General features: G+C 45.6%; 1 protein-coding gene across 1 annotated transcript in view; it reads left to right on the plus strand.

The window, feature by feature from the left end:
- LOC126088312 (uncharacterized) overlaps window positions 1-20,823 on the plus strand; it is a 557,842-nt gene that overhangs the window by 527,243 nt on the left and 9,776 nt on the right. Inside the window, exons 3-4 of the mRNA XM_049906443.1 lie at window positions 384-665; window positions 3,687-4,016. Coding sequence (XP_049762400.1) covers window positions 384-665; window positions 3,687-4,016 — 612 coding nt within the window. The remainder of the gene's footprint in view (window positions 1-383; window positions 666-3,686; window positions 4,017-20,823) is intronic.

A 20,823-nucleotide genomic window follows, 5' to 3' on the forward strand; every position in this document is an offset into this window, starting at 1 on the left:
GTAACAAACTTATGCATGTAGGTTGCCAACTAATAACAAGATGTGTACATGGGTGGCCCGAAGTGCCTCTCCAAAATGTCAGTATTGGCTCTTACAAAAAAACTTATGACCTTCGGTCGCTTAGAGCATTACACTGCAGCCCTGGGGGTCCTGGGTTCAAACACGGATAGGGGGCGAAGATTTTTCTACATTCCAGTTCCTCTAGAACGACCAAAGCTTCACTCAACCTGCTCTCAAAATTAGCACCGGGGTTCTTTCCCCGGAATAAAAGTGTTCAGAGCCATTTTGAGCGGACCACTTTTCATCCCGAGTCTTCTTCCTTCCTCGAGCTGATGGTCTTCGGTGGCAGAGTTCTAATACCACGACTGCCTGTGCCCCGGCAGGCCGTGACGGCGCCGCTGCCGCCGCCGCCGGCGACGTCTGTGTCGACGACGTTCTACGTGCCGTCACCGCTGGTGGAGGAGCCGACGTCGCTGCCGCCGACGCTGGGCGGATGCAGCCGGCGGTCGTCGGGCCGCGGCACCAGCACCAGCACGGGCACCGACAGCGACAGCACCGGCACTGCCTCCTCCTGCTCGGCCTCCGGCGCCGCCGACCACGGCTACCACAGCATCGAGCGGCCCCAGGCCTCGCAGCCGCCCCACGGCCGCCGCTGGTCGCTCGCCGCCGACGCCTACGACGCCGCCGCGCGCGCCGCCTCGGACACCGACAGCGGCTTCGCAGGTCAGTCTCTACTGACGATGGCCGATGTTGGTCAAACATCGAAACATGGGTACTCAGTAAAAATCGATGCCAAATTATCGATACGAAATGAAGAACCCAAAATTAGCGTAAAAACAAATGCACTTTCTCATCTACAGTATCTGGAAACCTATTAGAGGACATTAATGTGTGGTGTGTTCATCCTTCGCTTTTATAACGGCTTGAACACTGTTGGAGGAATTTTTAAAGAGTTGTCTGGATTTCTGTGTGGGAACGGCAGCCCAATTTTCTTCTAGAGCTGAAACCAGAGAAGTTAATGATGTTGGATACTGGAGTCTGGAGCGAAGTAGACGTTCCAGCTCATCCCAAACGTGTTCCATTGGGCTCAGGCCGGTGCTCTAGGCGAGCCAGCCATTTCATGAATATTATTGCCCACAAACCGGCCTCACGTGTCCTGCCTTATGACAGGGTGCATTGTCCTTCTGATAAGTCATCGTCTCCGAACTGTTACTCTACTGTGCGCGGTACTCAGTGCCGCAGAATCATTCCATATCCTTCCGCATTTAGCGTATGCGTAAGCGCAATGAGAGGGCCACACCCCAACCACGAAACGCAGCCCAACCACCTGTTCCAAACTTCCCTTTTGGCACTACACACGATGGCTGGTAAAGTTCCTCAGGCATTCGCCTAACCCAAGCCTTTCCATCGGATTGCCACACGATGCAGCGTGATTCGTCACTCCAAATCACTCGTTTCAGTTATCCACTGCTCAGTATCGTTGATCTTACCATTAATTATAAAAATGCGTGGGTCGTGAGGAGCTGCTGACGATTGGACCCGTTTTTAACTCCCTGTACACAGTCATTTTCGTAGCTGGGCTGCTACTATCACTATAGAGCTTAGCGTTCTAAAAGATTGGAAAAGGGCACAGGTCATCCCCGTTTGTAAGAAGGGACGTCGAACAGATGTGCAGAACTGTAGACCTATATCTCTAACGTCGATCAGTTGTAGTATTTTGGAACACGTATTATGTTAGACTATAATGACTTTTCTGGAGACTAGAAATCTACTCTGCAGGAATCAGCACGGGTTTAGAAAAACGCGATCGTGTGAAACCCAGTTCGCGCTATTCGTCCACGAGACTCAGAGGGCCAGAGACTCGGGTTCCCAGGCAGATGCCGTGTTCCTTGACTTCCGCAAGGCGCTTGATACAATTCCCCCACAGTCGTTTAGTGAACGAAGTAAGAGCATATGGACTATCAGACCAGTTGTGTGATTGGATTGAAGAGTTCCTAGATAACAGAACGCAGCATGTCATTTGCAGTGGAGAGAAGTCTTCCGAAGTAAGAGTGATTTCAGGTATGCCGCACAATATACATAAATGACCTTGTGGATAACATCGGAAGTTCACTGAGGCTTTTTGCGGATGATGCTGTAGTATATCGAGAGGTTGTAACAATGGAAAATTGTACTGAAGTGCAGGAAGATCTGCAACGAATTGACGCATGGTGCAGGGAATGACAATTGAATCTCAATGTAGACAAGTGTAATGCGCTGCGAATACATAGAAAGAAAGATCCTTTATCATTTAGCTACAATATAGCAGGTTAGCAACTGGAAGCAGTTAATTCCATAAATTATCTGGGAGTAGGGATTAGGGGTGATTTAAAATGGAATGACCATATAAAGTTGATCGTCGGTAAAGCAGATGCCAGACTGAGATTCATTGGAAGAATCCTAAGGAAATGCAATCCGAAAACAACGGAAGTAGGCTACAGTACGCTTGTTCGCCCACTGCTTGAATACAGCTCAGCAGTGTGGGATCCGTACCAGATAGGGTTGCTAGAAGAGATAGAGAAGATCCAACGGAGAGCAGCGCGCTTCGTTACAGGATCATTTAGTAATCGCGAAAGCGTTACGGAGATGATAGATAAACTCCAGTGGAAGACTGTGCAGGAGAGACGCTCAGTAGCTCGGTACGGGCTTTTGTTAAAGTTTCGAGAACATACCTTCACCGAGGAGTCAAGCAGTATATTGCTCCCTCCTACGTATACCTCGCGAAGAGAGATACGAGCTCACACAGAGGCATACCTACAATCTTTCTTTTCACGAACAATACGAGACTGGAATAGAAGGGAGAACCGATAGAGGTACTCGAAGTACCCTCCGCCACACACCGTCAGGTGGCTTGCGGAGTATGGATGTACATGTAAATGTAGATAATAGAGCTCACGAGTCATTTCATATGATGTTTGACAGCCACTCTTCATAATGCGTGTCAGTCCTTGTCCGTCAGTACATGAGGTCTTACATAACGTTTCCACTTCACATCACATCACCAGTAGTTGATTTCGGCAGTTTTAGGAGGATTTATCCCTGTCACATGCAAATGCCCCACAAATCTGTATATTGCACGACTCAACCCTCCGACCAAATGGAGACCCACAGTGGGGCTCATAAGGCTGTCTCACACAAGTAAGCAGCATCTCCTTATCTCTTCAGTGATTATTGAACATCTGACGCTGTTCGCGCTTCTTGTACACCCTACCAGGCCTGTTAACAACTAAACACGTGCAACGTTGATTACACCTTGTTCGCCGTTCTGCCTGTCACAGAGAATTGTAACTCGTAATCTTCTACATATTCGCCGACAGTGTATACAGGTACAAAATTGCATGAGTAAGTAAGTGTGTGAAATCTTATGGGACTTAACTGCTAAGGTCATCAGTCCCTAACCTTACACACTACTTAACGTAAATTACCCTAAGGACATGCCTGAGGGAGGACTCGAACCTCCGCCGGGACCAGCCGCACAGTCCGTGACTGCAGCCAAAGTTGCACGAAAATCCGGCCTTGGCTTTTGGGGTACATGACTTCATCTGACCGTGGCTTCTTGATATATCTTCGTTTCCGCAGCAGTGTATTTGAAGTGCCCTGTATTTGTTTTTGGTTGGGACTTTTGATAATACGTCCGCACCGTTTAGAATTTGGTACAAATCTCCTCGTCGCAACCATTTTCAGCGGTGGCCAGAGTTTCCTCGAAGTTGCTGACGCCTCCACAGTGTAACGTGGACGTGACGCGGCCGGTGACGCAGAGGCTCCTGTGTTTTGCAGAGCACCCGCCCCCGCCGCGCGCGTTCGCCATCGGCGGCGTGGTGTCGCGCCAAGCCGCGGAGACGCCGCTGCCGCCGCCGGACTCGGGCCCTGCGTCGCTGCCGCCCGACGACGACCTCCAGCGGCGGCGCCGCGCACTAGTCGCCGAGCTGCAGCAGCAGATCCGCAGGGGCGCGCCGCACCGCGACGGCAGGCACCTCGTGAGTACCACGTGCCCTAAACTTGCAAGGCATTGCGGCTTGGTCTACAATTTATAGGCCCGATCCACTAAACCAGTGGTTCCCAACAGGTGATCCGCGGACATCCAGGGGTCCGCGAGGTATGCCAGAGGGGTCCGCAAGAGGCTATTAGAATAAAAAATATATTAAATATGTTTCGTATGATAACAGACTTTTTTTGTTTTGGCCTCTTCCTGCATGAGCAGAGCTGGCTGGTTTTGAGCACTGTGGGACTTAACTGCTGTGGTCATCAGTCCCCTAGAACTTAGAACTGCTTAAACCTAACTAACCTAAGGACATCACACACATCCATGCCCGAGGCAGGATTCGAACCTGCGACCGTAGCGGTCACGCGGGTCCAAACTGTAGCGCCTAGAACCGCACGGCCAGTCCGGCCGGCCCGAGCAGAGCTTTAGCGAACTGTAATTTCTGCGTCTAGCGTCTTCCTAGAACCAACTGACACATAGAAAACGTATAAAAAGACTCTTAATTTGGCTTTTTTTAGGTACTTGATACTGTGATATGACAAGGTACCAATCATGCTCGATGAAGGGGGGGGGGGGGGGGTCCTCGAGAAAATTTTGTTGGGAACCCCTGCACTAGACTATCGCTCGTTCCTCTTACGTGGGCGTAATCAAGGTAACAATATAGGCGGAAACTTTATATAAAAGTGCGAATAGGACCCGCGCTCTGAGACTTCCGCACAGACTAATTATGTGTATATAAAGTTCATCTCTAGGTTCTGATGATTCACTTCGGGAGTGTCAAAAAATGTGACCAAAATGGCCGTATCATTTGATTGCGTTGACATTCTTAAATTTTTACACCACCAAGGAACCGTAGAGCCTAGTATTTGACATAAATTTAAACTTGAGATCCTATCTGTTTCTAAGTAAAAGAGGTCTGTACGTATGGACAGACAATCGGACAGCTAAGAGATCCTATATAAGGATTCCGTGTTTACTCTTTGAGGTACGATCTTACAAAAATATTCCATGGACTGACGTACTTCTCACTTCAAATTGATTGTTAGACGGCCGGCCGCTGTGACCGAGTGGTTCTAGGCCCTTCAGTCCGGAACCACGCGGCTGCTACGGTCGAAGGTTTGAATCCTGCCTCGAGCATGGATGTGTGTGATGACCTTACGTTAGTTAGGTTTACGTAGTTCTAAGTCTAAGGGACTGATGACCTCAAATGTTAAGTCCCATTGTGCTTAGAGCCATTTCAACCATTTGATTGTTAAACAACAACAGTAAAACTTATTATTTACTGTAATTGGGTCAGTCAGGATTTCGTTATTGCACTAGTTACAGCCCAACTACACAAAGGAAGTACCGTCACGGGAATCATATTCTAAGACTACACACATTGAAGTCTGTCTGTATTTGCTGCATATGGCGTGAAACTGACATTCGCTAGCTGTTGTACCAGTGCCCACTGACAATGGAGATATCATGCAGTGAGTCCCACAGGGTTCAATTGTGGGTCCACAGCTATTCTTTGTGTGAATGAACTTCAGCATAACATCCATCAAGTAAAATCGGTGCTTTCGCAAACGATACTAGCGTTCTGAGACAAAGCCGCAGAAGAAATTGTTAATGACCTTTTTGAAAGACCAACTAACTTGTCCTCTGAAAATGAACCCTCCTTAACTTTGCGAAAACACTACAATCAGTTCTGTACAGCAAATGGAGTTACACCGACGACTTATACAGCACATGAACAGGTGTCAGTAAACAAAGTAGAATATTCCAAATTTATGTGTACACATATTAATGAGAACTTGAACTCGAAGAACAATTAAGTAAAACTACTTTCTTTCTTCCTGACCTGGAAACAAACGAATTAGTTTTAGAATTATGTATACATATAACATATATAGATTGGTCAAAGACAGTCCGAAAAGGTTGTGTGTTGCAAGGAAGGTCGTGCTGAGAAGTAATTGTGGAAACCTGTTAGGAAGTGTCAGATGTGTATCTGTGTGGCATGGATGACTGTTACGACTGATTTATGGTGTTGTGGTGTTTGGATGAAGGGGTGGGACAGGTTGAAACCCGGGACTGGCGCATAGCTACTCTCGAATAGCACAGATCACCATTATCTGTGTTGCATGGCCTAGCTTCGTGAGATAATGCGCAGAGGTTCGGAATTTAATGTAGGACACTGGCGCGCAGAATGAAGATCAGGAACTTCATGCTAGCATCCCTTCTCCTCTTGCCGTCTAAATACCGAGAACAAAAATTTTTCCACTACCATGGTTCGATCTAGCTTGTAGAGTCGACCGCCACTATACAAGCGTGCATGAGTGATAACAGACACGGAAGCGGCTAATCTCTTGACATATTCTGCATATTTCCACTTAAAATTGAATTCTTTTCTGGATTATCTCACCACTTAGAAACAAGGTATTGATCCAGAAAAGTGAGCATTAAGAAAAATACGTGGTGTTTCACACCGTAGTCATCTTCTAGATTGCTCTTGAAGGAGTTGCATATTTAACTGCGTCTTGCAAAACGTAGTTTCGCTGATGAAATTCGTTATAAATAATGTATTACGATTTGAGAAGAATACCTTCGTCCACATATACGACACTAGAAGAAAAAAATATCTTTATTACTCATTTTTAAAGCTATTAGTGGCTCTGAAAGGAGCTCTGAATGCACTAATGAAAGTTTTCCATCGTTTTCTCAATACCGGTAATATAAACTATGTTATGGGTACTAAAGCAAGTCTGAAATTAATCTAAAATAAAATCTTCTGAACTCGTCCTGTACCATAGACGAGTTTTTATGCTAAAACTGGAAGCTTATTTATATATAAAAAAAACCTGTGATTTTAAGTGTAGCTGCATGATTAGGACTGAAAAATATGTTCTTTTGTGTTGCATTTAGGCCATTGTACTATTTAGGAACTTGCAAGTGACCAGCATGTGGTCATCCACTGCAACTAATCACGTATACATATTCAGTAAACTTGTTACATCATCTCGTTAAAAAAAAAGTCGTTCAGTTGATCTGTTATCCTGTAACTAACCGATGTAACCATCAGCGGTTTGCTGTTGCATCTTCAGTTTTTTTATGGCATTCAATTAAGAAACCGTTTTTGTTAGGATCCAACAATGATTGGATATGCTACGATGTCCACATGGTGTTGCGCCCTTGTCCACGCGGTAGCAGCTGTATATCTGTAATGTGAGGAGATCTAACGTTACATTTTGTCAGCTTGTGAACTTTCGGGCTTGGGTACTCCGCATTGCGACGGTTTATTCGGAAACTCCCAACTGTAGGACAGAAACAAATAAAAAGCATTTTACGTAATAGGAATGTGCCCATACAGTCCTAATGTGTGTTCGACGGAGGATTTAACTCCTTGTGTAACAACAAGAGACGAAACTGCAGTTCATATCATTGAGCTCAGTAACGCGACTGGAGACAGTGGTCCAGCGACTGAAACCTGGCCATTGACTCGTACGGGAGGGCTGGAATTCTGTGCCACATATGTGCAAAAGCACTCACATATCTGACATGCACTCGCCGAGAATTGTTGTCGCTTGACAGGAGGAAGTGGATACAAAATTGCGAATCATCTCCTCACCACCGGTGAGAACGTTCTCGAATAGAAACAGAGCGATAAGACAAAGGAAAACAGAATGGAAGAGGGAAAATTAAAACAGGATCTTCTAGAACAGGAAAAATGTCGTTCTGCGAAAAGTAAATTGCTCATAGATTCTTAGAAAACCGTTTAAAAAATAACGCATGGTGCTTTTTTTAATACCTTTTAACCAGTGACCTAGTGCACGTTTAAATGTTTCCACAGCGAGGGTAATGGGGAAACATACAAAACACAACAAACTGTGAAAGATAAACAGCTGTAACGCAAAATATAGAAAGCCGCGCAAACCACGGCATATATTAAATAAAATAATAAAAAGACACTGATGATGCTTTAACTTTAGCAAAGCATGTCTGGGTAGAAAAGAAGAAAAAGACATTGTTTTCACTCAAGAGCCGGCCGGTGTGGCCGTGCGGTTCTAGGCGCTTCAGCCTGGAACCGCGTGACCGCTATGGTCGCAGATTCGAATCCTGCCTCTGACATGGATATGTGTGATGTTCTGGTTAGTTAGGTTTAAGTAGTTCTAAGTTCTAGGGGACTGATCACAGATGTTAAGTCCCATAGCGCTCAGAGCCATATTGAACCAATTATATATATATATATATATATATATATATATATATATATATATATTTCACTCAAGGCGGCACATATGCGAAAACAAATTTATAACATAAATACCTATGTTTGTGCATTTAAGTCGGTATTATGGCAGCTATGTTTTGATACATCAGAAAGCAAGCTCATACTGTATATAAAATGCCGAAAAAAATAAGTTCACTCCTTTGAGAATTTCCAGTTCGCTCAAGATTTATTGTTGCAACTGTCCTTATGGAGTACATGAAATGTTTACATTTACAGATCAATAGCACAAGTGGTTCCGAGGTAGCAGTTATCGACCTACGCTGAAACAACCGCAGTAGTGCGTGGTGCAGCGTCTACAAAAGGCATTGCAGGCGCTGATTTTGGCATCCAGTCGATCGTACAGGTGGCGAATACTGTCCTGGGATACGTAAAGCCTCGCTTACTCGACCTCATCACGTATTTCTGTAAGAGTTGTTGGCTGACGAGCCACTTCTCGTCCCATCATAACCCACATGTGCTCGATTGGAGACAAATCTGGAGATCGTGCTGACCAGGGAAGTTATCGTATCTGTTGCAGAGCTCGTTGAATTTCAAGTGCAGTGTGTGGGTGAGCGTTATCCTGTTGGAACAACACATCACCTTCCTGTTGCAAGAACGGCAAAAGAACGAGCCGAACGACATTCTGCGCGTACCGAGCGCTGGTTACTGGCCCCTCCAGAAACACCCAAGGTGTACGAGAGTTGCATCTTATTGCATCTCGGACCATAAGGCCTAGGGTGCGGCTATTGTGTCTTGGACGAATACACTCCACGAGATAGCGCTCACCAGGTCTGCGTCGTACTCACAAACTACCAACACTTAAAAGACGATCCTGGCCGGCGTCTGTTTAGCGTGGACGTCCAGAACCTCGTCTACGGATGTGAGAATGGCCACGTGGTCACTAACAGCATCGTTGCGCGACGGACGCAGCACGTCCAACTTGTATGGAGATTCTGCGAAAGGATATGCCCCCACTCGGAAGGCCACAATATGACACGTTTGAAACTCGCTCAGTTGGCTGCAGAAAGTGAAAGAGGACCCCTAACACCTCACGTGGTTAAAATATTAGGACGCACTACCCGGAAAATCCAGGGAAAAATCGACCCGAAGTTTCTTAGGTGCCATATGAGTATAAAATGTTAGTGAACTGCCGAGCCGCCGTCTGTCCTAGATGTTCAGGGCTCGGACTATTACGCCAGAGGTCGCGGGATCGATTCCTCCTCTGGCACTTTTTTTCTTCTGTTTCATTTTCTTTTGTTATTCCACCAATTATTCAGAAAGTTTCCCAAACCTACATTATCTTTAACAAATTAGTTACATTATTGAATAAAAATTATTTTCTTTATGTCCAACAACACAATTCATGGCGGTGGGTTTTCCGTTTTTCATTGTAAAGTATATGAGAAAAAAACATTGGGTTTTCAATCAGAATAACAAAGTCGATTGGGAAACATTAAATTTTTATACATATAATAATTGTAAACAAGAACCGCAGTGGTAATTATCGTAAAAATAAACAAAGCAATAATTTTTGCGACATCTTGCGCAACATATAAAAGCGGAATTTTTTACAATCACAGGGCGTTTGCAGTAAATCTGTACAAAAACATGCCCCATTAACATTTACGAAAATGCTTTGAGTTTCTGATAATTTTGAGGCAAACCAGGAATATTGAATAATGTCTCGGAATATTGGTGACGATAATTGGTGGTGAAGTATAGAATGAATTTTTATACAGTCTTCCCGGGGATTAATTTCACGTTTCTCCTGTAACAATGCGCTGCAATTTTGCAAGCAACAGAAGAAAAAAAAGTACGGAAGAAAGAATCGAACCCGAGACCTCTGGCGTAAGGGTACGAGCGCTAACTATGCAGGCCAAACGGCGACTCGGGAATGGACTAACATTTTATACTCATACGGCACCTAAGAAACTTTGGATCGATTTTTCTCGGGATTTTCCGAGTAGTGCGTCCTAATACTTTAACCACGTGAGGTGTTTGGGGTCCTCCTTCACCACACAAAATTTCGGACAAATCCCCGACGCCACGGTCGTGCCGGCTCCTTGTGAGACTCCTGATTGTCAGCATTCACTGTTAAATGGTAGACACAGATGGCGCTCTGCAAGTACTGTTTTGAAATTTAAAAAATACCTGCTAAGATATCTCAATAATTTTATTTTTACATGAAAGCCTGTACCTTAATCTACGTACTGACGCCATTACAGTCTGATTCTTCCTTGTTAGCCGGCCGGAGTGGCCGAACGGTTCTACGCGCTACAGTTTGGAACCGCACGGACGCTGCGATCCCAGGTTCGAATCCTGCTTCGGGCATGGATGTGTGTGATGTCTTTAGGTTAGTTAGGTTTAAGTAGTTCTAAGTTCTAGGGGACTGATGACCTCAGAAGTTGAGTCTCATAGCGCTCAGAGCGATTTGAACCATCTTCCTTGTTTACGTTGTGTACTGAGTGTTTAAGATGCCTCCGATAATCGTGAGTCCCACCAACTGTGAAGTACTGGCTGTTACAAGATTTCTTAGTGCTAAAGGCCTAAAAGCGATCGATATTCATCGTGAGATCTGTGCAGTTTACGGAGAAAACATTGTGAGTGATGGAATGGTACGAAAGTAGGTGAGAGCATTTAAAGATGGCCGCACAAATGTGCATGATGAACAACGGAGTGGACGTCCTTCGGTCGTTAATGAGAGTTTGGTGCAGGAAGTGGACAATAAGGTGAGAGAAAACAGACGCTTACGATTTCCTCCTTGCGGGATGACTTTCCTAATGTTTCTCGTAGTGTTTTGTATGGCATTGTGACCGAGCACTTGAATTACCGAAAATTGTGCGCACGTTGGGTACCGAAAATGTTGACGGATGTGCAGAAAACCAAACGTTTACACAGTGCATTGAGTTTCCTTGAGTGGTACCACAACGACGGTGATGATTTCTTAAGCCAAATTGTTACGGGCGATAAAACATGGGCGGCCTACGTCACACCATAATCAAAGCAACAGTCCATGGAAGTTGAGCAAGGGCATCGTTTTGCTTGAAGAGAATGCTCGTCCGCATGTGGTGAATCAGACCAAAGATCTCATCACATCTTTTCGATGGAAAACTCTAGATTAGGGCTTCCCAACCTTTTCAGCTGGTGGACCCCTTCTTCAGTCGAAAATCCATGGCGGACCCCTAGTCTGTTCCCAATGAACCCCCCCCCCCCCTCCCGAAGTATCAATAGTCTTTGGTTTAGAGATGTATGAAAACAAATTGAAGGTCAAAAATCGACTTATGAAATAGGTAGTGCACTGACAAAGCAAGTTTAACATTTAATGATTCCTGGGGCCGCATATGTGCCAGCGAGTGCTGTGATTGGTCGACATAGCTCGCTCCGCGCATGCGTAAAAGGTTTCAACCGGCGCACAAACGACCCCCGTATTGTTGCGAAACAGTCGATCAGAGAAGCCGCATTCTCCGGCACAACTGTGTATGCGTTCTTGCTTAGGAACCGCAAAGGCTGCTTGGGAATACAACCTGAAGTGAAAGTACACATTTTTTTCACACGGAAAAAAATAGTGATGAATTTGATTTTCACATTTTTATTCAATAATTTTACTCATTATTTTACACGATTTGGTGAAGGGTGGCCGCGGACCCCCTAGAAAGAGCCTGCGGACGTTGGGAAGCTCTGCTCTAGATCATCCTCCGTACAGCCCCGATCTTGCGCCCAGTGACTACTATCTGTTCCTGCAGTTGAAGAAACACCTGGGCGGTCAGCGTCTTCAAGACGATGAAGAAGTCAAAACAGTGGTGATGCAGTGGTTAACAAGTCAGGCGGCAGACTTCTATGAGGAGGATATTAAAAAACTGGTACAACATTATGACAAGTGCCTCAGTATTGTCTGAAATTATGTAGAAAAGTAGATTAAGGTACAGGCTTTCATGTAAAAATAAAATTATTTAGATATCTTTAGCACGTCGTTTCTTATTTCAAAACGGTACTTAAATGTAGATGTAGAAAAAACAACGCCTCGTAAAATCGACGTCGTCTTCCCAAGTGTGCGTATTTTTTTCCGGCAGTGTAAATACGTCCTTTATGCCATTTCCCTACTGTAATAGCAAGCTTTCCCAGCTTCGATAAAAGTAATCCTTTTTTTAAGTAAAACAGTTCCAAGCTTTGTACTCTGCCTTTTTTCTTCAAGGAGGATGCTCCCCGACAAAGACGTCCGTACTGACAGTTTTCCTTTTCTCCTCTTGATCGTTTTCACTCCCCCATCTTAGCTCCAACAGAGACCGGCTGCCTGTCAGTTTGACAAGACGGGCTGCCCTGCCTGGTCCACTTAGCTTATCTAGGCGAACGCCGTAATGCAGGGGTGAAGCTTTGACAGGCGTAATTACAGTCGCTCCGGAGGACGGAGCGAGCCACAGGCCGACCCATTACGTCTACCCCGGGACCTCTCCTCGGTAACGCCGTTACACAACCGGGCAGGGGCCCCGCCGCTGCGACCCGACCCTTTGTAGGAACACCCACGCCGACAGCCGCCTGTGGCTCGCACCGCCCCCACCCCCACCCTTCCGCCTCTAGTACTGTCTTACTCGCCCCCACAGCTAAACAAAGGGGGAGAAGCCCGGTACTGCTCTTGTACCTCGTTCTGAACGGGAAATAGTGAATAATTTGTTCATTCTGGTAACGGGAGCTGCGGAGAGGAGGCTTCTTTTCGATCTAAATGTAAATTGCAGTCATTCACGAACACGCGGATATGCAAACGGCTGCGTAAAGAGCTGTAATGCATAACAGCCTAAAAGGGGACGAGGTAAAGCGATATTCATTTCTTCACGAATAAAGAGCGTACTCTTTCGAAAATAGCATTTTTGAATGTGAGAAAAATACATTCATTACGGCCGTTGTCTGGGAAAGAATGATTTCACCTTCTCAGTAAAATGTATGCATTTCGTATCAGATTCCTTGTGGTGTGGAACATTAAACTCTTACCTTACTTTGTGTTACACACTTATATTTGCAGAAGGACCCGTTTTTGTTAGTAGTGGAAATTCTGCTACTTCCGCCATCAGCATGCTTTCAACGAGATGCTGATGAGCCAAAACATTATAACTACTCCCCATCGCGAGAATGAATGTCGCCCGCTCACGTGAAGTGGTAAGGAAAGAATGTAAGCGGAGCGGGGACGATACTGACCGCATATCGGGAAATCCACTGACATTCTCGACCTCGACAAAGGGCAGATTTACGGATTTCCAGCATACTGGGATGCAGGAGATCAGCAACTTGTGATACGATTTCACAGTGACAGTCACCCGAATTTGCAAAATAGCTCCTGTTTCTTACTAAATGATGACTAGTTACGGGTTTTTAGTCACAGCCCATTCTTAATTCATCCATCCAGTCAGAAGGAGTATTACAACATGTAGCAAAAAATCATGACAACCGTTATCGAAAGGAATGTAAAGCAAGTGATTATGAAACCGGGTACTAGCAGAAACTTAACTTACTTTATACTTGTTCGGGTAACGATTGTCACGAGTTTTTGCTATCTGGAGTAATATTTATTCTGATTGGATGCATGATTCAAGAATGGTTTGTGAATAAAACCCCGAATCTAAAGTAATAAACAATAACCATTTTGCAACGTTGGCTGTCTGTCCTAATGAAATTGGAAAGTGCAGATTGGTGTTGTCCGGCACCTGGGAACGAGCATTTCAGAAACGCCGAAGCTAATCGGCGACGTGGTGCATCACAGAACATGGATGTCTGAGGATTGTTCGATCTGTAAAGCAGGATAGGCGGCAACCTGTGGCGGATCTGACAACCGAGTACAGTGCCGGTGCACATGCAGATGTTTCGGAGCACACTATTCAGCGCAAATTGTTGAACAAGCAAGGGGAAAAAATTGGAAAGTTGTGGTAAGCTTACACACTATTTAATCTGACTTACGCTTAGGACAACACACACACTCATGCCCGAGGAAGGTCTCGAACCTTCAACGGGGGAAGCCGCGCGAACCGTGACAAGACGCCCGAGACCGCGCGGCACAAGAAAGGGATTCCGCAGCAGACGGCCGTACGTGTCCCCCTTGAACATCGTTAGTTAGATTGCAGGTGGCATGGGACCATCTAGATTAGACTGTGAATATATGCAAATGTGTCGCCTGGTAGGATCAATCACGATTCACTAGGTCAGTTGTTGGGTCTGGATGCGCCATCATCCAGGTGAATGGCTATCGAAACATGTTCCGCGCCACAGACGCCATTGCTGTACCACCTGTAGAAGAGTCGGCGTGAGGTGATCCCTGACAGTTGAGTGGGCTGCTTCGCGCCTCCATTTCAAACAATCACGCATCGCCATTTTGTATTAGTCTCTGTGGCAGTGTCTCACTTTGTCACAACTTTATTGTCGGCTACTGGTTTCGCTTGCAGCCGTTTCTGCTTCACGGTTGGAAGTTGGCAACATCTCTCTCAGCTGTCAGGGATTATCTAAACGCCGACTCGACTCAGTCTTCCATAAGACCTATGGTACATTCGAAGGCACCTTGACAGCTCCGGACTGTGTGAACATTATTGCGGACCCCCTGCATCCCCTCATGCTTCATGCCTTTCGTGGTGGCGATGGCTTATTCCAGCAGGATAAATGCCCACTTCATAAGGCCAGAATCTTGCCACAGTTGGGCTGAGGAGCACGGTAGTATCCTCATATTGATATCTCGGCCATCACATTTGTCTAATCTGTAGTCGATGGAAGCCATCTGGCACACTTATCAGGCACCATCTCCGCACCCATAGGCCATTGCCCCGTACTATATGGGGATTGGTGCCACATATACTTCCGGCAACCGATCGGACTCCATTCTTTATTGCCTTCCAGCGTTCCACCAACACGCTACTTACTAGGTGGTCATAATATCTTGGTTCGTCAGTGTGTCCTATTCCACTAATAACGGATGATAAAACCAGTCGAAAAAACTCTCATTGCTTATTATTTCAGTACGAGGACTGTGTACCGTAAATTAACTATTTTCAGTTAGATCACTAAATCACAAATTCTATTCCCCTCGACCCGGAGGTAGCCACTGCCTAACCAGATCGTGGAAAGAGTAGAGGAAACATTGCTGGGCTTCAGTAAATGCAGACTCTGAGGCCATTGCCTTGTGTCAAATCGTAGTGCTCTTCGCATTGTTTGAGAATGGGAGTGCTTCTTAACCCAACCGAATGTAACTCCTCAATCCTGTTAGAGAGACATAAGCTGCGCACCGCAAGCTTCATCCTCTGCCTTATTTTCTTTGCCACAAACTTCCACGACCAAATAAAACTATCTCAAAGGGTCGTACACACGACAGAATACAAAGTTCACACTCAGTATTCAGAGGAAAGACGAAGATATCCCCGTCCATACTTCTGTATGTGGTCGAATCATTCTCAACTCGCATTCAGGAGGACGGCCTTTCAGATTCGCATCCAGTCACACAGATTTATGCACAGTGTATTAATGATAAGATGCTTGATTGCCAGGACCCAGATTACGCTATTGGTGAAAATTATCTGGACACGCATTAGTGGGCATTCATAAGGATTGTATCCACATTTGGCTTTTATGACGACTTGAACTCTCAGGGTGACGCTTTCAACGAGGTGTCTGTGTGCTTATGCTGGCATGGCGAAACCGAGGAATGTAGCAATGTTCGACGCTGCGGTCTGGAGAGAAGTCGACGTTCGAACTCATACCAAAAGTGTTCCATTGGTCAGCGTCGGGACTCTGGGCATTCCACACTATTTCAGGAATGCTACTGCCCACAAACCATTGCCTCGCAGATGCTGGTTTGTGACGTCTTTAAGCCGATACAAGCAATCATCGTCTCCAAACTGTTCCTTTACGGTACGCAGTACATAATAGTGCGAAACTCTTCCGCATTTAGCGTTTTCTTATGCACCACACGCTAACCACGAAAAACACCCCTATACGTAATAGCACCTCCGTACTTCATTGTTGGCACTCGACATAATGACAAGTAACGTTCTCCAGACATTCACCGACCTCAAAGCCTTCCATTGGATTGTCACGTGATAGAGCGTGATTCATCGCTCCAAATGGCTCGTTTTCAGTCGTCTGATGCCCAATGCTGTGGCTCTTCACACCACCTGGAACAATGCATAACATTAGCTGTACAGACGTGTGCCTCGTGAGGAGCTGCTCGACCACTGGTCCTCATTCTCTGTAACGCCGTACTCCCATTCATGGTGCTAGCTGGATTGCTGGCAACACATTATAACTCAAGAGTTATTCGTTGAGATAATTTCATGCGTACTGCTCGACGGTCCCGGCCCGTAGCACATGAGCTCTGGAGGGTCATGGTTAGCTGTGGTTGTTCCTTCGCGTTTTCGCTTCTCTGTCATACCACTAACAGAAGGCTAGGACAACTTCAGAAGGTTTGGCACCTTATGGATTTGTTATTGAGGTGACATTGAATGACTAGTCCGCGTTCTAAGTCCCTGAACTCTTCTGACCTACCCACTCTGCTGTTCCTGCTTCTCAGCTGACAACGCCGGCCGGTGTGGCCGAGTGGTTCTAGTCGCTTCAGTCTGGAACCGCGGGACCGCTACGGTCGCAGGTTCGAATCCTGCCTCGGGCATGGATGTGTGTGATGTCCTTAGGTTACTTAGGTTTAAGTAGTTCTTTTGTGAAGGGGACTGATGACCTCGGATGTTAAGTCCCATAGTGCTCAGAGCCATTTGAGCCATTCAGCTGACAACGGAACAGTCCTTGCCCCCTTTCAAACTGGCTGACCGTCTCACGTGACTTTCTGATGGTCTGTTGCGCATTACAGAGGGCTGTCCGGATACTTTTGATCAGATATTGTAGACTAAATGATGTGAGGAGCCGTAGGGGAGGAAGGAGGACTACCCGTGTGCCGCAGTACAGGCGCCGTAACCTGTGCCTCACACTTCCGAGAAAGCAGAAGTCACGCACGGAGGTAAAAATCGCTTAAATGTTGTTCGTTATCGAAACTGAAATTGTCTTTGTATTGACGTGTTTAATAAAGATCCTTACCGCAACAATAAAGTACACTTATCACAAGGAAAGGAACCAGTACGAAATAGAAAAAGGGTTCAAATTGCTCTGAGCACTATGGGACTTAACATCTGAGGTCATTAGTCCCCTAGAACTTAGAACAACTTAAACCTAACTAACCTAAGGACATCACACACATCCATGCCCGAGGCAGGATTCAAACCTGCGACCGTAGCGGTTCCAGACTGAAGCGCCTAGAACCGCTCGGTCACCCAGGCCGGCTACGAAATAGAGCGAAGTACAAAACAGTAATAACAGCAGGCAAGGGTGCCTACCCTCTACCACATATTCAGGTGTAGGGAGTCGATCGGCTATGTTTCCAGGTAACACAGTGTTTTCCGCAGGTATTAATGATGGTCAATGCTAAGGTCGTTCTATAAAAAGGACGCAGGCGATTTCCTTCTCAGTTCGAGCCCGAACTTTGCCTCTAATGACATCGTCTAGGGGAACTTAAATACTAATCTTCTTTTATTCTTCTCATTCGTTCACGTACTAATCTTTCTTATTCTTTTCATTCATTCATGTCATTTCAGAATTTGACCCGAAAGGCTCTTCGTGTATCCGTATTCAAGCACATAACATTTACATTCCATTTCAAGATCCCGGAATAAGCTGTTACCATGGAGACAGACATTTTATGTTGGAGGTACGCGTTGTTAAGCAGCCCTGAGAGAGAGCACTTGCTACTCACCCAACAGCGTGATGACGTAATCCTCCATTATAGCGGGGCTGGCTCACATTGTGGTTCGCACTTCTACCATAAGCCCCCGTGGAGAACTTGGCAAAACTCGCCCGCTCCGGTGGAAACGGCACCTTCCTTTTTTTCCCTCCCTCGCCGGTTGGGAGACCACATTAGGGAGCTTAACTCTTAGCGGGGCGCAGAGCCCATGCCGTAAAGATTATGGCGCCGCGCCAGCAGCAACTGTTACTGTCCTCGTGGAGGGCGGTAGAAATATGTTTCACTTTCCTTGTTTTACGGTGCTTCCTGTCTCCCGCAAGTTCGCTCAGTTTTTGTTCCTTTGCCAAGTCTCTTAAGCGAAAGAGGTTATCCAAGTGTTTTACTTTGTGTATCGACCATTTCACTTCGTTGTTTTATACTTCACCGCTGTTTTTGTTTATCTCCATGTTATGCTGATTGGTAGATTTGGCATACATAGCGAGGTCCTCACGTTGCGTCAGTACAGGTGTCTCCGTAGCGTAGAGACAGGTTCGATATAGGGAAGGCCCCCATCTGCCACATGGTGGTGTGCACTTTCTCTGAGGGAAGGAAGTCGTTAATAAGGGCTGCGCCATCTAAATAAACGGCTGTGGAGCATGGCGCCCCAGGTATGGCCAGTAGCTGACCCTGATGCCTAGCTTTGAACCACATTTTTGTTTTATTTTTATTTTTAGGACATTTCAGTTCTCCACCCTGAAGGGAGAAGAGCGCACTATTCCAGAGCGTGATTTTCTCTTTTTAGCCATTAGGTTACATTTGTTTCATTTTTATTACGTTTACTATTAGTATGGTTGCATAGCAGTGCTTCTTAAATTACGTTGACGTGGTATACACTACTGGCCATTAAAATTGCTACACCAAGAAGAAATGCAGATGATAAACAGCTATTCATTGGACAAATATATTAAACTAGAACTGACATGTGATTATATTTTCACGCAATTTCGGTGCATAGATCCGGAGAAATCAGTGCCCAGAACAACCACCTCTGGCCGTAATAACGGCCTTGATACGCCTGGGCATTGAGTCAAACAGAGCTTGGATGGCGTGTACAGGTACACATGCAGCTTCAACACGATACCACAGTTCATCAAGAGTAGTGACTGGCGTATTGTGACGAGCCAGTTGCTCGGCCACCATTGACCAGACGTTTTCAATTGGTGAGAGATCTGGAGAATGTGCTGGCCAGGGCAGCAGTCGAACATTTTCTGTATCCAGAAAGGCCCGTACAGGACCTGCAACATGTTGTCGTGCATTATCCTGCAGAAATGTAGGGTTTCGCAGGGATCGAATGAAGGGTAGAGCCACGGGTCGTAACACATCTGAAATGTAACGTCTAATGTTCAACGTGCCGTCAATGCGAACAAGAGGTGACCGAGACGTATAACTAATGGCACCCCATACCATCACGCCGGGTGCTTCGTAGCAGATGGTACTCGGCAGACAGTGCCAAAGCCGGTACAAAACAAACTTCTGAGCACTTCCTGCCTTTCGAGCGGGACAGATACGTGCTCGCGCATCCGCTTGGTGGGCGGCTGACAGCGAGTTCTGTGAAATGCCGACTCGGCAGCTTTTGCTGCGAGGAGATATGGTAACACCCACACTCGTTACAGCGCTTCTAAGCTCTAGAAACACTCAGATACCATCAGCCGAAATTCTTGCTTCTAGCTAAATAGGTGATGGCACGATGGAAGTGCATCGACTGTGAATATTTCATTCATCTGGTACATATTTTTTTTCTTATAAAACTAGTTCAAAACATTCAGTTTGAAGAAAAGTTTTGCCTTCCATAGGTGTGTTGTCAAATACCGCTTCCGATAATCTGTTATGAAGCATGGTAAGTTGGAGGAAGAGTATTTAATTTCTTCTACTGTAATAGCTCATTTCGCGATCTTGAAATGAAATGGAAACGCCATGTCCTTCAAGACGGATACAGGCAGAGTCTTTTGGGTCAGATTCTGAAATGTCGTGAAAGAGCTGTACAGCGTACACATGCCGATGACGTCGGTTCCATACAGGGCCCATTCCCTTTGTCTTGGGTCACAAGTCTTCTGATTGATACGAGGCGGTCCTAAGCGACTTTCTGCCATGCATCAACGTCTTCATCTCAGGAAAGCAATGTGTGACATAACTAAATTGCGCAGTTAATATTGCCTACCGACACGAACAACAGTACAGTTCTGGCAGTCGCTAAATAGCTTGGGATTTCTTAGGTGTCATTCTGTTCACCCGAAATTATACCATACATAAAGCTACGAATTCAGCATTACAGTTGGCATGCTTCTGAACTGGAGAGACCTTAATCCAAACCTAGGCTGCTGAAAGTTGATGCTACTGATAAACTTGAGGATGATTTTATGGGATTTCTCACATGCGTATATATATTTTATGCCCGGGGCTGCGTTAACTAGCCCAAAAACTATAACATTTAGGACACATTTTGTTCAGCTTCATTTATTCCAGTCGACACTGAAAATAGAAGTCGTGCAAGTAATGCAATGACCGTTAACAAGAACAGATGCCAAGTTTATAAGCAATGTGTTACAGATGGTATTTTATCGTTCCTCAGCAGCTGTAGTCGTATATCATGAAATAATAGGCAATAGCTTACATTAAGGAAATTTAATTACTTTATCCGTTTCTAGCATTTAGTTCTTCAGAAGGTTGTACCTATCGCATTTTGTAGGTATAATCGTCTGAAGAAGGGCACTAAGTGCCCGAAACCGGTATAGACATTAAATTTCTTTTATGCAACTGGCTGTT

This window comes from Schistocerca cancellata, chromosome 6, assembly GCF_023864275.1.
Source record: "Schistocerca cancellata isolate TAMUIC-IGC-003103 chromosome 6, iqSchCanc2.1, whole genome shotgun sequence".
Classification (NCBI taxonomy): domain Eukaryota; kingdom Metazoa; phylum Arthropoda; class Insecta; order Orthoptera; family Acrididae; genus Schistocerca; species Schistocerca cancellata.